Here is an 18082-nt window from a genome sequence, read left to right as displayed (position 1 = left end):
GCAGGTTATATTACATTGTGGGTTATTGCAAGATATTGGATATAATTCCCTGTGCTATGCAGTAAATCCTTGTTGCTTATGTATTTTATATGTAGTAGTCTATATCTGTCAATCCCATACCTGTAATCTGTAATTTGCCCCCCCCCCCCGCCGCTGTAACCACAAGTTTGTTTTTTATGTCTGTGAGTCTGTTTCTGTTTTGTATATACATTCATTTGTGTTATTTTTTAGTTCTATATATAAGTGATATATTGTATTTGTCTTTCTCTATCTGACTTATGTCACTAAGCATAATATTCTCTAGGTCCATCCATGTTGCTGCAAATGGCAATAGTTCATTCTTTTTTATGGCTAAGTAATATTCCATTGTGTGTGTGTGTGTGTGTGTGTGTGTGTATTAATTATACACACACACACACCACATCTTCTTAATCTAGTCATTTATTGCCAGGCACTTGGGTTGCTTCCATGTCTTGGCTATTGTGAATAGTCCTGCCATGAATATTGTTTTTAATTATAGATGCTTATTCCCCCCCGCCCCCCCCCCATTAAGAGCAAGTTTTCTTTTCTTGCAGAGTCCTCTTATGTAATTTTTTTGGGGGGTGTGTTTACTCTGGTTTTGACTTTCATACCAGGAACTTTCTTCAAATTCAGGTAATTCCTGGGTGTCTCCTCATACTCAAGAGTAGGGGAACCAAAAATCTAACTTGCAGGCTCTGAGCACGTGGATGAGACTTGACTGAGGTTCACTGTCTAACGAACAAATTGGGCTGTGATCATTTTCAGATTGTTCTTCTTTGGCTGGTAAAATTCCACAGGGAAGATTCTTTCAGACTCCTGCCTGGAGGTGAAAGCCTAACTGCCAGAGTTCTGGGGACTAAGTGGGAGGAGAGGCCTAGGAAAGAGTCCGGATGTCATCCAGTTTGTCTGTATATATGTGGTCCTTCCCCCTCTCATTCTTGGTATGATGCACCTATTTGCAGCTGTGTACTTTGATGGAGAATTTCTTTATTTTGTACTTTCTAAGGAATAAAGGTTTTATGTTTCCCTGCCTCAGGAGAGGGACATTTACCCAGCTGTGCAAGTTGGGGAGGGAATCGGGGGATCTGACTGCTTCATAAATAGCCTATGAGGCAATCCTCAGTTTAAACTCGAGGTCGTCCCAGAAGTACCTGGTGTCATCAATTCCTAAACCGTTGTGGGATTCTGAGTGTCAGTCTAATTGGTAGTTTATCTCAGTTTTCTACCTTCAGTCTTCTGGTCTTCCTAGTGTATTTAGCACTGGAATTACTGCTTTTTCATATTCTAAAATTGTGTTGTGTTGTGATGGTTGTCTCTTCCATTCTTCCCATCCTTGTGAACTTATGCCTCAGATTCTTTTAATGCTATTTTAGTGGAGTTTCACTAGAGGACAGAGTGAATGCACGTGGGTCATTCTTTTGTCTTTACCCAGAGGTAGACGCTTTTCTATGTATATGCACATATTTTTTTCAGAAGTAGGAGCTCATTCTGCATGACAGTAGGCATTGCTTTTTGAGTGCCTATTATAAGCCAGGCTCCATACTAGACAGTTGACATACATTAAATTTCATTATCATGATCACAGAATGAGGTAGTATCCATGTTTTAGGTATGAAGAAACCAAAGTGCTTTATCTGCCTAAATGATTTTAACTGACATTTTTCCTTTCAAAAAATAAGCTATAAATCATGTCATTTTTTTTTTATGGCTGTGTTGGGTCTTCATTGCTGTGCGTGGGCTTTCTCTAGTTGCAGGGAGCGGGGGCTACTCTTCGTTGCAGTGCACGGACCTCTCATTGCAGTGGCTTCTCATGTTGTGGAGCACAGGCTCCAGGCGCACAGGCTTCAGTAGTTGTGGCATGCGGGCTCAGTAGTTGTGGCTCGCGGGCTCTAGAGTGCAGGCTCAGTAGTTGTGGCGCACGGGCTTAGTTGCTCTGCGGCATGTGGAATCTTCCCGGACCAGGGATCAAACTCGTGTCCTCTGCATTCGCAGACGGGTTCTTAACCACTGCGCCACCAAGGAAGTCCAATCATGTCTTTTTAATAACTGTATATGGATGTACCTTTTAGCCCATTGCCAACTAAGAGGCATTTACATTGTTCTTCTAAATTTTTTAATTGACTATAGCTTTGTAATTCATTATTTTCTTGTAAGATATAAGATAAGAAACATAACACTGGTTATGTTTCTTTTAAATATTGATGTATATTTTAAATTCCCCCTAGAAATATATGAATTTATATTCTCACTAGTAGTGTAAACATGCCAATTTGGGGACTTCCCTGGTGGCACAGTGGTTAAGAATCCACCTGCCAATGCAGGGGACATGGGTTCGAGCCCTGGTCCCGGAAGATCCCACATGGCGCGGAGCAACTAAACCCGTGCGCCACAACTACTGAGCCTGCGCTCTAGAGCCCGCGAGCCACAACTACTGAAGCCTGCACGCCTAAAGCCCATGCACCGGAATGAAGAGTAGCCCCAGCTCGCTGCAGGTAGAGAAAACCCGCGCGCAGCAACAAAAACCCAATGCAGCCAAAAATAAATAAATAAATAATTTTTTAAAAAAAATGCCAATTTGTTCACATCCTCATTAACTAACACTGTGTTCCTGCAGTTTTTATTACCATACTGATGTTTATTTAACCATTCCTTATTATTGGACATTTAGCTCTTTTCCAGTTTCTCATTATTATAGTGGTTAGATGAATGTATTTGCACATTTCTAAGTTTTTAATTCATATTGCCAAATCAATGAACGAAATTGCTGTGCATTCACTAGGAAATAAAAATTTGGCTTAGGAAGTTCCTTTTGGATTTTAGCTCACTGTCATCTGCACAACTTATCTTTTATTGTTACTGATTTTAAAATAAACGTCTATGATCCGTTTTTATATGATAGGTTACTTTTCATTTTGTGAATTTATTTTAGAAAAGCAGCCTTTGTTAGAGATGTATGTACTTGAACATAGATACACAACAATATCAAGATATACCAGGTTCTCATGATTCTGCAGTGGCTGAAGGCATTGAGTTAGCCACTGAAAATATACCCATCATTAATTAAGTCTCTTTATTGGGTCCAATTTTTCCTGTAGCAAAATGATCCGATTACATGATTCTAAATTGAACTCCTCATATGTGGTAATAGTCCTGTTATTTGGTGCTTTTTTTTCTTTTATGAAGGAAAAAGGAGTGGTTCTGAAAACCCATTGAAACAGATTTGATATGTAAATGGATCTTTAAAGTAGTTACGTGAAGGCTCTTTTTATTTTTTATTTTTAACATTTTTTTAAAAAATTAATTAATTTACTTTTTGGCTGCATTAGGTCTTCGTTGCTGCGCGCAGGCTTTCTCTTGTTGCGGCGAGTGGGGGCTACTCTTTGTTGCGGTGCACGGGCTTCTCATTGCGGTGGTTTCTCTTGTTGCGAAGCACAGGCTCTAGGCGCGCGGGCTTCAGTTGTTGTGGCACGCGGGCTCAGTAGTTGTGGCCCTCGAGCTTTAGAGCACAGGGTCAGTAGTTGTGGCGCATGGGCTTAGTTGCTCCGCAGCATGTGGGATCTTTCTGGACCAGGGCTCGAACCCATGTCCCCTTCATTGGCAGGCGGATTCTTAACCACTGCGCCGCCAGGAAAGTCCGCTCTTTTTAATATTAAACAAATAGGGGATTTGTGTTTAAAAGATCAGTATAGTCATCTTTTGATATCTATAAATGTAAATGAATCGTAGCGATTTTTCTAGATATCTACCCTTGTTTAAGGTATTGGTTTGTGTTCCTTATTCATAACAGTTTGTCTACTCCATTTTAAAATGGAATGTATTTACTCTCTACAGGAATATGCCAAAAACTGTAAGTAAAAAAAAAAAATCAAGATACGTAATATTCTAGAAAAATTAGTACTGAAACTTTTTTTATTACTAAGATATTGTTTAGCTTGGGTCTTGTTTTGTTTTTGGTTTTTGTTTTTTCTTTTTCCAAACAAAGAGATTTTGTTTTGGAGATGTTTTTTTGCGGAGGGGAGGGGTTGGAGAGGGACTGTTTTTTTCCCCTAAACTTCAGGCAAGTCCTTATACTTTTCTTCCTTTTTCTCCTCAAAGTCCAGGTCAGTAAACATTTTCTGTAAAGATCCATATAGTAAATATTTTAGGGTCTGCTGACCACATACAGTCTTTGTCACATATTTTTCTTTTATTACAACTCTCTAAAAATATGAAAAACATTCTTAGCTAGTGGGCTGTACAGAAACAGGCTACCAGCAGGATTTGGTCCATACCTACTCTAGACTACAAAGTATAATACAGTAATGACTTATAATCAGAAGATTTGGGGTTATATGTGATGCATATTCAATTAAAATTAAATGGAAATCAGCTCACATGACGGGTAAAGCCAAGAGATTGTCTAGCTTCAGGCTTGGCTGGATCCAGGAGCTCAAATGAAGATGGTCCTGTCAGTCCCAAGTCTGTGACTTATGACACCCTCATTCCCCCTCTTTCCCCGAAACACTGTCCAATCATTTATATTTCTATACGAAAGTCTCTTATATCCTCGGGTCATATGCCTGTCCTTAAATGAATTAGTATGGTGAAGGGTAGGGGATAGTGGTGGAGGAGTTGTAATTGTAGATGATGAAAATACGACAGTTTGCGTCTCACTCATATAGTGGGAGTGTATTGTGGATGACAGTTCCATCAGTACCACATGGAGAAGGGTTAGGAGATAGCTCCGCAAAGAGTTTTAAAAAAAGAAAAAGAAAAAAAGAGGCAGGTGCTCAGAAAAAGGGCTGCTAGATAATATACAGTAGATGTCTGTTTGATCATCTTTTACTGTCACTTTAAAATGATTATATAAGTTGCAGAATAAAAGTGTTCATTTATTTGAATGGAGTCATTATTCACTGAATAAAGATGTTAGGTTAGTCTCCCCCTCCTCCTCTGCTTGATTTTCAAATAACCTTATGAAATACATTGACATTCATGTTTATTCTTGTACAGCAGAAGGAATCTTTCAGGAAATTGGAAAGTTTAATTATTGCATTGCTAGAATACTTTATTATTGGGAGGAGTGCTATATTTTCATTGTAGAACTGTGTAGTAGGTTCGATTATATGTGTATATCATGTCAAAGATTAGCATACCTGTAACAGATCATGTGAGAATTAAAAATAGAATGAAAGCTGATAGTGAATATGTATTGCCCAGTTGTCTATTGCTACTTTTAAAGTAATTTGACACAGTTAGAGTGAAAACCATACCTTTTCCAGGAGAAATACTTTTGTACTGAGATGTTAATGTAATGAGAAATAGTTTTAATATTTCAAGTCGAAAAGAAAAATCAATCATAAGTAGAAGGTACCCACGAACATCTTAACTATTTTTACATTAGTAAGGGTCCAGAAAGTAAAATGTCTAAGGCCCTTAATTTGTTGATTCTTTTAAAATGTTGTTATATTTTAAAAAATCCAAGCTTACAGTTGGATATATGAGGTTTAATTATTTCACATTTCAAATGTCACACTTTAAAAATGTCACACTTTAAAAAAAGGACTCTATTTTTTTTTTTTTTTTTAAGGGTGAAGCCCTGGACTTTGTGTAAATCAGTTTTGCTTAGGAATACTTTTTCAAAAAAAGAAAAAAAAAGAGTAAGACATACCTATATTGTAGAAGACAAATCAATTAGGAATTTTAAGAGAATACTAACTGCTAGTTTCACCTTTATCCAAAGGAATAAAGATTATAGGAATATATTTGTAGGAACAAGTGCACATATTCTTATACTGATAATACAGTTGATCCTTGAACAATGAGGGCTGCATGTAACTAATAGCTGGCTGTCCTTATCCATGGTTCCTCAACATCCTTGGATTCAACCAACCACAGACCGTGTAGTACTGTAGTATTTACGGTTTACTGAAAAATAACCGAGTATAAGTGGACCCTGCATTGTTGAAGGGTCAACTGTAATAAGAGCTTTGATACAAGATTTATACCTAACTTTATTACACAAAGGCTTTGTGGATAAGAATATATTAATTTGATCAGTGATATTCTGGTTGCTTCTCCAAGTGGCATCATAAAAATAAATGATAAATGCAGTTTTGCTGCATTACAGAGCCTGGGACAGAGAGATGTGTTTGTGGTATGTGTGTTCCCATGCACATGTGTTTTAATCGGTTTTCAGTAGGTTGTAGGTTTACACTTTTCCATGTTTCCACCATTTATTAAAATACTCCGTATTTGACCAGTAGAATGATAGGAAACATTTCAGTTCTACAAAAATACTCTATTTTTATACAGAGAGTTTAAAGTTTTCTAAACGAACCAGTAAAGCAAAATTTCAACACCTTGCCACAAGTATATTGAAGATGTACTACTCTCTGTTCTGCTTTAAAATAAGCTTAGAATTGTGTAGTTGGTGGGGTTATGCACTTTTAAGCAAGTCAGTTAATATTTTTGTGTCTGAAAAATGAGAATTATTACAACTTTATATCTGAAAGTGCTTTTGAAAATCTCCATAGCCGATCTAAAATTGTGAAATAGGGACTTCCCTGGTGGTCCAGTGGTTAAGACTCCGTGCCGTCGATGCAGGGGGCCTGGGTTCGATCCCTGGTTGGGGAACTAGATCCCGCATGCCGCAACTAAAAAAAGATCCCGCGTGCCGCAGCTAAGACCCAGAGCAGCCAAATAAATAAATAAATATTAAAGAATAAATAAATAAAATTAAATTGTGAAGATAGTATGTGCTAGCATTGTCAGTTTGCTGAATGGGCAAAAGAAGGTTAAGCTGTCCCGGTTTTCTAGGAAATACTTTATCTACCAAGCTGAAGTTTGTGCTTCAGCTTTCCTTTTTCCCAGAATTTATGACCTTTCTATCTTCTAAACATGTTTTAGACTTTTGGAAGAATTTATGTAGTTCTCCTCTAAGGAAGTTTAGAGAACAAAATGTTGGGGGTTCTCTTATTTTATCAGGCTGGATGGAGTTATATGTCAATTAGCCTGACAGTCATGTTACATTATGGTCTTGTGATATCAGTTATAAATAGTTTTCTATTCACTCTTGTTTTGGTTTTTCTCTGCCCTACTTCTCTGTAACTTAGTACAGTTCTTTTAAAGTCTAACACCAAGAATGGATAGAGAGATTGTGGCACATCCACACAAAGGAATACCACTTTGCCATCAAAAGGAATGAACCAATACGTGCAACACCATGAGTTCATCCCCATGACACTGTATGATTCCATTTATATGAAACTCCAAAGTAGGCAATAGCAGCAGAAAAGAAGACCAGTGATTACCAGGGACCTGAAGTGTGAGGGAAGGGATTAATTGCAAGGGCCATAAAGGAACTTTTTAAAGTGATGGAAATGTTCTATGTCTTGATTGTGGTGTTGGTTATATGCGTGAATAAGTTTGTCAAACTCACTGAACCCCGTGCACTTAAAATGAGTACATTTTATCCTACGGAAATTACATTTGAATGAAGTTGTTTAAAGGAGAGTTAAACACCAAAGTCTAAAATAGGGCATGAGTAGTGAAAGTGTCAAAAAGTATACTGTCACTGCAGATTAGCAATAAAGCAGTAGCGCACAATACATAGTTGAATATTATTTTGAATGTCACTAAATAGATGTGAAAATTTGTACTAGTGTCTCTATTACTGTATTATGGTATTTATAGATACTTTAGTATTACATGAACTAAGTAATATTAGTGACAATAATACAAAGGTTTTTAAAGTGCCTTATAAGTGAAAGTACCTTATGTTTTTTTGCAGTTTTAATATAATGTGCACTGATGGCTTTTTCCCTCTAAATTGTACATTTTTTAGTCCAACTTAGTCACATAATTCAGATAGATAAGTGTAATTTAATTTCTGAAATATTAGAAAATTTCTAAATTTTTTAAATATTAAAAAATAGTGACATTATTAGCTGAATATATTAAGCTAGCTCCATAATCTGTCTACATGCCATGTCCGTCTTTTCAGGTGTCTGGGGTGTGTATCCAGCTAGGCAAAGATAAAATAGTATATAGGATGTCAGATATAGCTTTGTGATCACATCAAATAATTCTGGTGACAGCTATATAGAAAATCAACCTTAAAATAAAATTGAAATTTAAGAAACGCTTAGGCCAGTCTTCTTTCGTCACTTTAAGTTTCACTCTTTGATCCTTTTATGCTGGTTTGAAGAGCCTAGATAATCTTTCACAAAAGTTATTTGGGGTGGGAGGTGGGGGGGAGAAGGGCCCAAAAGGTCTGGTTTAGATTTCTAAATGGTAATGCCTGTCTGAACATAGATATTTGTCCTTATAATTTCTGCTTTGTGTTTAAAGAGTTTTTAATAGCTTGCTTTTCACCTAGCACCTTTCATTATGTATAGTTTAAGTGCAAGTTGGATGAACTGAAGTTTTTAAATGAAGAGTCTAAAAGGTCAAGAAGATGTCTAGAATCCTTTTTACCACCTCTTTCCCAGAACCTTTAGTGGTGTTTTTTACAAAATCAAGAGTAAGGAATTTCTTATCTTTACACTTTTTAAAGCAGTGAAGTGGAAAAAAATTAAAATTTGAGAAGAAACAAATGATCTGGAGAATTGTTATTGTACAGTTGGTCTCTGAGAAAGTTAACATTTATTTAAGATGATGCCAAAAGTTCCAGTGGAAGTATGTTCTGTTGACTTTGGAGACCTTTCACTGCTGGGGGTCTTTGTTTAGATAGAGCTCACCACCCAGTATGTTGTCATGTCATGTACGGTGTAGAGTAACAGTGTTGTTTGGGCGGGGGGTGGGGGGGGGCAGTAGACGATGCTCTGATGGCTTCCCTATTGTTCATAAAATAGCAATAAACTTTTCTCAGTTGCTGTACCTTTTCAGAATCCGTTATCTCTATAAAGGTATTAGTTAGATTCCAGAATAACATGTAAAGTGTGCTTGATTGACTTTCTCCCCCTAATTATACAGTATTCTGTAAATTGGACATTCGAATAACCTTCAGTTCAAATGTATATATTTCTTGCCAGTGAGTTGGTGAAAGAAAACAGTTTGTTCTCTCATGGCCTTATTGATGAGCCTCATATAAACTAGGTGAAATGGGACCGTGCAAAGAGAATGCAGTAAAGTGCTAAATGAAATACAGTAAAGTCCTGAAATACATAGTATATACAAAAAAAAAATCTCTTGGCTTTAGTTAGTGGAGAAGAGTAGTGGAAGAGTAGAGTTGATTCATGGTGTTGGTTAGCTTGCGTCAAGGTTAGGCCAGAGTGAGAAGATTTCTCCTGAACAGGAATGCCAAGCACCACATGAACTTCCCCAGTATGAGCAGGCACAGTAAAAGCAAACTATGGAAGTAAACCTGGAGACCGCTAGAGAGGCCGTGGAAGAGTCCATGGACTTTTGACCGGATGATGACCTGAAGAATTATGTCATTTTTAATTTAAGGTAACTGCTCTTAAAAATTTTACTTTTGCATTTCACATGTATAGGTTTAAGAAAATCTACCAAGAAGCGCAGCGAATCCCCACCTGCTGAGCTCCCCAGTTTGAGGCGGAGCACACGCCAGAAGACCACGGGCTCCTGTGCTAGTGCCAGGTAATAATCTGGGCTTTGCCAGTTTATGATTAGTTCATTACCTGTGTTCAGCTTTCAGCAAAATCCTTAATTTTATAAGTTTTTAAAAATTATTAAAATTTTCTCTTGAATGTTGAGCAAAGAAATTTATTCTAATATAGCTAGTATTGTTGTATATTTTTGTGAATTCTTCCCCAATATTTATTTACCTTTTTTTTGCTAAGTTTTAATCATGCCTTTTTTGGACAACACCTTTGTCTTCTACCTTTTCCTCTGCTGTTACATTATTTGCACAGAGTTATTGCCAATAGTTGGACGTCTGGTTGTTTTCAGAGTTCTAGTCTGCCAAAGAAATCTCTAATGAGCATCTTTATGCAGATTTGGGTTATTTTTAAAGGTAGCTAAATTTCCCAGTAGTGTGATTAATGGATCAAAAGGGATGCCTGTTGTAATGGCTGTAATATTGCCTAATTCGTTTCTAAAAGTGTTGGCACCAGTTACTGAGTTTAATGGGTGAGGGGGAGAGATGTACTTAATTTTCATTTTGTGTTCCAATACCTGTCCTCACAGAAAAATGTCGGTTTTGTTTGTGTTCTCTCACATCTCCAATTCCCGTTTCTCCCGGTTGCTATTTTGGAGCCCATTTTCAGAAAATTATCTACCTTTGATATATGATACAGTGTATTATTTCATATACTTTATTAACTGATTCAGAATCTTAGGTTAAAGTTAAAAATCTTTTTGTTGCAATTTCATCTCAGATTTTCAGGCTTGGTCAGCTTTGGTCTTGTGCTGGTAATCACAGCCATATGGGACTTCTCCCTCCTTTATATGTAGTTTGCTCTTATATGTACTTTGTTCTCTCTACTAAATGTGCCAGAAACCAGTGATGCAGGTGACTGATTTTAGTTTACCTTTTCCCTACTCTAACTCAGGTCAGTAGAAAGGTTTTAAGCACTTCTTTTTGTTCTTCTCTGAGGTAATCGACTTTATGCTCTTGGCCGTGGGTACAGTAGTAACACAAGGAAACAGTATGACTTGTTACCTAATGAGTCATAAGAAATGGACTCTTGCCACTTTAATCTCTACTTTTCCACTTATTTCCTAGTTCTGTCAGGATTGTTTAAAATATCTGGAGTTAGTACATCTATTTGCCTTTGAAGTTTGTTGGCAGTACTTTTATGAGGACCTCTGAGAAAATTTCTGAGTTCTTCAGGGCTTTTGTCCTGTTTTGGACCAAACTTTGAATCCATTTTACCCAAGGTTTATAATCTTAGATATAAACCAAATTCACTGTAGTTGAAAATTAATTTTAAGCTGTATGTGGCGTCAGGTAATCTAGCGTCCTGTCTTTCTCTGCAGCAGTCTCTCCTCCTCAGGTCCACTGTCTTGATGAACGAGAAGTTTCTTACATGCTACACACAAGCTGTCTAGCCGCCTGCCTGCAGTGCTCTTCATCTCAAACTTTTCTGAATTAGTTGAGATTCCTCTTAAATTTAGTGCTTTCATAGTCGATCACAGCTGCGACTTGGTCTCTTTAGACTAACACACCTTGAGGGCAGCAACCAAATGTTCAGCACAGAGTGTGCCACGTGGTTGATGCAAGTTAAATGTTAAATAAATGACTTAATTTGAATCCCACTAACTTGTAGCTTGGTAATTGGGGTTTGGAATGAGCTTTTTTCCCCTGTGAACGAAAGGTTGGCAAAGTAAATCCCTGCTTAGGGAGGAGTTTTAATAATTGAGAGAATAAACTCTTCTAGAACTCATTGGTGATTCAGAGCTTTCATTTACATGTCACTTATGCCTGGTTCCTTGTTCTTTACTAGGCAACATCTAATTTCACTGTAGTTTACTTTAGTCTAAAACATTTCTTTAGTAGTAGGTTTTTGCACTTTCCTGAGGTCATTTGGGGAGCTGCCTTTAAACAATACTAAGTTGTTGTAATTTTGGAAGTCTTCTGTCTCTACCTGATTTGCTTACTGATTTCGCTATTAAAATAGAAAGAAAGTCATCAATAAAATATAGTCTGCTTCATGATAAATGACTGATGATTCCTTTTTCCATATCTTACACTATGCCTCAATCGGAGACAAGTGTCTTCCCAGATGTCATCTGTATTTATTTATAAATATTAAATACTCATTTCTTTTATTTTAAAGGCTAGAGCTATTGTCCATTATTAGGATAGTAATTTTTTGATGATTTAAGTAATCTGGGACTTAGGTGATGGGAATTTTTCCCATCTTCTTCTTTCCCCCTGCCCTGCCCCCATTTTCAAGTATCAGTCTGAAAGTCCATAGAGTGGTCCACTATTTACCCAGGAATTAGGGATCTATTTTAAATGAATTGAATTGTCTCTGCAGAAGGAATCACTTTTCCATGTAGTTGAAGTGTTTAAAAATCACTTCTGTTTGTAAGGATGACAACAGCTCATAGCAACACAAAAGCTTGTATTGTCAATGTGATATAGCTTGGATGAGTTTTAAATATACAAAGTCTTGGTTGTTACCCACAGTGATTTTCTACAACAATTTTTATGTAAAAAGAAGAAACTAGCTCTGTGTTCCATGCATTGGAGCTTTGTGCTGTGTTGACATTGCTCCTGGTCACTGGGAGTGCTGCCTATGATGGCACTTTTCTGTTGTAGTCGGCGAGGCTCTGGCCTGGGCAAAAGAGGAGCAGCTGAAGCGCGTCGACAGGAGAAGATGGCAGACCCTGAGGGCAACCAGGAGACAGTGAATTCTTCAGCCGCACGGACGGATGAAACTCCCCAAGGAGCGGCAGGTAGATTGGCACTTCTTAAGCCTAAAAAACGTTTATGTATCTTCCAGATTTATTTGGAGATAAATTACTTTTTAGGTACACCAGATATAATGGAAGATAGGAGACGGATATATCTTAAGATGTTAGCCATCACACTTGTTCGCTTTTGTTCCGCTTTATAGATTTGGTGTCTTGATTAGTTGTATTCATTTGTTGTTGTTGTTGTTTAATCTTTTTCCAAATCCAAATTTGTACTAATTACATTCAAAGGCCTTTTAAGAAGCAGTAAGTCCCTTTCTGTTTAAGCTTCTTAAATATTGATCAGTACGTATAATAGTTGCCTACTGATTGTTTGTAAAACTTTAATTTCATAGTAAAAATGTAAGGATGTGGCTTAAATTGCTTCATACAAGTCTAAATTTTAATTTAGAATGTGTAGTCCCTAAAAAATAACAAGTATTCAGTTTGAATCTAAGCAGCTTTAAGACTAGTATTCCTATTCTTCCAGGTTTCTCATTTTTATTCTCCTAGATGTCTTAGCCCAGCAAAAATTAGGCCCCCCGCCCCACCCCAAGTATGTACCCATTTCCAGTGCCAGAAGGCCGCTGACACTACAGGGCTTGATTGTGGCTAACGGGTTTAAACAGTAGCTTGTTATAAGCATTTCTCACTAACACTAAGAACAGATACAAAAATATTATAAGTCATCATTACGAACATACGGGTCTGAGTCCCTTAAATCTGGATGATATGCGTAGCTTTAGGCGTAGGCATGTATGTTCTTACTTTTGAACAGAGTTCTTTAATGTATTACTGTTAGTATCAGAATAGGTGCCAGTTTTCTTTAATGCCTATGGTTGATTGTATATCCTCATTTACCAGGAAGGTTCTGGTTTGCCCACTGCTGTCTATGTTCTGTGCCTTTTGTCTCAGCTTTCTGTCCAGCTTAACATCTTTACCAACTTATCTTTCCTGGTTTTGTATGATAGATTACACGGCGAACTTACGGCATCTCTCCTGCTGGTGCCTTTTTCCCAGAATAGTTTTTCTGAAGGGTTAAATGGTAGATTTTTGGAAACATACAGTGCACTGCACATGCAACTCACTGAAGCTCTGTAGGACACACAGCCTATGCTTCCCAGTGTTTTAATGTTTATTCCAAGTCTGACTGTGGAAGTGGAGCAATTCCCACATGGATGACACTTTGCGAGGGAGCTGCTGAGCGTGTTGTTCAAGTGGACTCATTACGGTAATTACAATAGCTGACATTTACAGAGTGCACACTCCATTGCAGACACACTGTTAAGCACTTTACGTGTATTCTCATTTAATATTCAGAACAGCCTGCTGAGGTGTGAGGTGCTGTTAACCCTCATTTTATACATGAGAAGAACTGAGATGCATAATGGTTAAGCCTGCCAGGGTTACAAACTAGGATGTGTGACTCTCAAATCCAGGTCTTAGAGAAAAGAAGTGCACAGTTATAACAGCTGTGGTGTTCTGCTTCCCTGTGGTTACTCGAGTTTGTTTAATTCATAGGGGTGTAATTGGAGGCCAGAATGAGGGGGTGGTGTGTAAAATTTTGTTCCCTGGTATATTTGCCGAAGAGGATAAAAGCTTCAAGGGATTAGGTTCCTGAGATTGCCCTCCTAAAGGCTCGCCTGTGTTTCATTGTCATCCGTATTTGAAATCCCGTTGTGATCTAGGTGCTTTCCGAGTTTATGTAAAAGATACATGTGCATGTTCACTGGTATTAGAGCAGCACTAACTTTATTACCTTTTGGAGGCTGGATCCCTTGTACGCACTACAGGGGTTCCTCTGCCAGCTCACTAAAGTGCTTCTGGGGAAGGAGGCAGATTACTTATTACTAGCTTTATATTAAGTTCTTCAGTGTAATGTGCTTTCGTTTCTCAGTATGTAAAGCTGGAATTTAAAGAAAAGTAAAACCCTCTAAGTTCGTGTACAGTACAAACTGATGGTGGTAACTTAGAGCATCTTATGGCAAGTGTCCATTCTCAGACAGTTCTTATACAGTTGGTGTAAGACTCACTTCATTTGAAACATTTATTTTGAAGTAATGTTTTTACTAATTTAAAGAGATTAATCTCTTCAGTCTTATGTATATATTCATTTTTCAGTGTTTCTTTATTTTTAAAGATCATTTCTTCTTGACTTATTTCAGTGGCCTCGTTGATATAAGTGTTTTTCTTTTTTCACATGTAGATATTAAAGCATTGCTCCACCTTTGGAATACTTGCTTATATCGCCCTGACTTTGCCAGTGTTGTTGACATTTAGGAAAGTTTGTTGATAACAGTGTCCCTTTGGGTCACTCTGAAGTTTACTGTGATGTGGAGTGCAACCCCCCTAGCTCTTCATAGAAGAAATGTCAGCTCTTGAAGTTGAAAGTTAAGTGTTCCCCACATTGTCCCAAGAGCTGAAGGGTTTAGTTTTAGACTTCATTAGAACTGAGCACCCCTTTATAGTGCTGATAAAGTCCTGCAAATCTTAGCGATACTAAGGTGGGGAATCAAGTAGTCTTCTTTATACCCAGAAATCAATCAAAGTAAGGAAGAATGTTCTGACACCTACATTTTGCATTGGGAATCTTAATTTCACAAGAAATGAACAGGGTCAGATTGTAAAAAGAAAGCAACTCGGTTTTGTAAATTTTTCTCTCCCTAATTATTTTTGGTTAGTACCACTAAAAATTAGATTGCTACCATATCACCTGATGCCAAGGCCCATATAAGGTGTAATTATATTCCAAACAACCATTCTTCTGGCCTAGCTCAAAGGTTTTCGTGACACTAAAAATGTCTTCTCATTGCCTCCTATACTTAGGTATTTGGTAAACCCTTAGCAGTTCCTGTCAAGTAAAAGTGAATTCTATCAGCTTTAACTGTGTGTTGGAAACTGCCTTACATGGTGCTGTAAAGATATGCTGAGACTAGATGGGAGAGATACCAGTTTAAACAAAAAAAAAGATTGACACCTCTTAAAATCTGACATTGGATTTTCTCTGTTTGATAGCCTTGCTTTTATATTTGTGTCGGGATGGATTTTGTGTGTTGCCCAAGGTTTGATGCCTTGATTGAAGCAACTTTCTCGCTGACTGCTATTAATGGGTTACATTTCCTTACCTGCATGACTTTACAAACAGCCACTCACAGGCTAAGCTAGTTTGGTTTATCTAATTTTGTAAAACTTAGAAAAAAGGGAGCTACAGTGAGCAAATGCTTATTAATACTTGCCATCAAAGGGATGGCAGCTGGAAAGGATCTTGTTCCTTGGGTCCAGTAACTGATTTGTGTCAAAATAGACCCTCAACTTGATTAAAAACCAGAATATCCCTGCTCCTCCTTGTAGTGGGTCTGTGGCTCCCTTAAGGTTGGGACCTCACTATAATAGTCTTAACAGCTCTTTTAATTCTGTGCTTTTACAAGTTTTATGTCTTGGTTAATGTCTTTGTGGCAGGGCAATTTGAGGTATTTATTATTCATTATGTCAGTTCTTAGAATAATACGTTTAAGAAGTAACTTAAGGTTAAACCTTTAAAATCATAAGTTGTAGATTTGTAGACTGGTTTAAAGTAGAACTAGTAGACCCTCTGATAAACTTTTAAAAAACCCAGCATTACCTTCAGTGAACTTGTGATTTTTTTTTCTTAAAAAATGTGTGGTTCCAGAGTGTGCCTTTGCGGGGGGGGAGCAGGAAAGAAAGAAAAACCAACAATTTTGTTTGCCAAAACTTTGTATTTGCTTTCCACATTTTGTAAAAGTTTCAAAGTAAGTTTACGAGCCACTTGACAAAGTTCAGTCGTAATTGGGACCCAGTAGCAGAGTTGGTTGACATGGTTTCTGTATAACATGGAGAAGCAGCTACACTTAAATCAGAAACTAGTGCTGAAGGATAAATTCAAGACGCTGATAGCGTGCAGTTCGTAAGAGTGCAGCCTATGAAGTCAGACTGCCTGGGCTCACATCTCACGCCCGTGGTTAGTTGTCTGACCTTGGGCAAGTACACGCAAAGACACAAAGCCTTGGTTTCCTCATGTGCATGATAGAGCTTGTAATACTTCTTTGTATGGTTGAGAGGAAACACACGGACACGTTCTCCATATAGTCAGCATTTAATGAGTGCTACCTACAAGTAGCCTTATAGAGTACAGTTATTATTTCCTTTTTTTTTTGCATCAGAAGTGTGGATTTTGCTAAACTCCATTACTCCTTAATATTAGCATTTCTACTTAGCCTGTAACTCTAAACCATGGGGTTGCCAACGTTTTCTGTGAAGGGCCAGATAATTGATGTTTTAGGCTTTATGCAGGCTCTGTTGGAACAACTCTGTGATTGTAGCACAAAAGCAGCCACAGGTATGTAAGTGAATGAGTTTGCATATGTTTTAACAAAATTTTATTTGCAAAGTGATGTGCTGGACTGGATTTGGCCTGTGGGCCACAGTTTGCTGATTCCTGTTCTAAACCATACATTTTTCTACAAGTTTTTTAAAAATCCTGGTGAAATTATAGAATACTTAAATGAGGGGTGAAGAAAAGTATTAAGAAAACACAGAGTTGGTGGCTGGTGTATTTACATCTCTTTCTTCAGAAAAACTCTTTACATTCACATATGTGATCCATGTGCCTCTTTTAATAATGACAAAAATATTCTTCCTGCCTTGCATTCTGTAACCATCTGTCAAGTGGACAGGACTTAAGGTACTGTGGATGATGTGGTCATACACAGATGAATCGTCTATGTACAAAAAATGCTTTAGGACTCAACAGACACTGAGAGGAGGGGACAGTAAAACTGCTAGTTTTACAGGAATATATTTTCATCTCCTGGTCAGATTTATAATATTGTAGAATCAACCACTATTTACTTAGACTGAATTATCGATCAGGTTAGCATTTTGGGTAGTAGAACCCTTCTGAATCTGAACTCTTCATTCTGCATTTGTTTTGACATGTTAGTTGCCCTCTCTTTTGTACTTCAGTGTTTTGCAGTCTTCTGTCAGTTGTAATGTGTATCTTCAATGTTTTGTCCTGGAAATAAGAGAGCGTAATCTTTGCACACTCTTGAAATGAAAGAAAACACGGCAAACGTTAGTATCCAGACTATAGTCCAGGAATAAAGCAGACTGAAGAAGGCACACATCTACATGGAACATTTTCCCCAAATGTCAGTTTTGCTTTCTGTTTGTGACTAATTGCCCATCTATTAAATATCACAATGGTTTTTTAGCAGTGTTATCTTTATGGACTTTTGGTAGAGGAGTTCAGGATAAGACTCAATTCAGGAACAGTTTCAAAGACAGGAGGAAACTGTGAAAACCATGTACGAGTGAAATGCAAAGCTTGTATATTATGCTTGTTTCTAATGTAGTTGAGCCATCTTTTTTCCATAAAAGCTACATGATGAAGTCTAGAATAACAGCTGTTGTGCAATGGGCAGACACGTTTGCCTTTATTCATTGTTGTCTGTAAAACTCTGCTTTTTCTTTTTTAAGATAAACCAGACATAATGAATTTAAATGTTCCTCTCCTAACCCTCACCTTCCCCCCCCCCTTCGAAGCCTCTAGTTCTGTTGCAGGGGCTGTGGGCATGACCACTTCTGGGGAGAGTGAATCGGATGATTCCGAGATGGGACGATTGCAAGGTAAAGAGAGTTACTGAGCTTACAAGAAACTCTTGTCATGGGCTGCCTGTTAACTACTGTTCTTTGTTGA

General features: G+C 37.7%; 1 protein-coding gene across 17 annotated transcripts in view; it reads left to right on the top strand.

Annotated features, from left to right (window-relative positions):
* TRIP12 (thyroid hormone receptor interactor 12) overlaps window positions 1-18082 on the top strand; it is a 147729-nt gene that overhangs the window by 66657 nt on the left and 62990 nt on the right. For 16 of the 17 annotated variants that reach the window (XM_061188074.1, XM_061188094.1, XM_061188160.1 and 13 more), the window contains 3 exons: window positions 9498-9603; window positions 12233-12369; window positions 17929-18012. In XM_061188074.1, the coding sequence (XP_061044057.1) occupies window positions 9498-9603; window positions 12233-12369; window positions 17929-18012 (327 nt within the window). The remainder of the gene's footprint in view (window positions 1-9497; window positions 9604-12232; window positions 12370-17928; window positions 18013-18082) is intronic. The other variant, XM_061188151.1, reaches the window with a different exon arrangement.

Source organism: Eubalaena glacialis, chromosome 1 (assembly GCF_028564815.1).
Source record: "Eubalaena glacialis isolate mEubGla1 chromosome 1, mEubGla1.1.hap2.+ XY, whole genome shotgun sequence".
Classification (NCBI taxonomy): domain Eukaryota; kingdom Metazoa; phylum Chordata; class Mammalia; order Artiodactyla; family Balaenidae; genus Eubalaena; species Eubalaena glacialis.
This window is presented reverse-complemented; position numbering and strand designations above follow the sequence as displayed.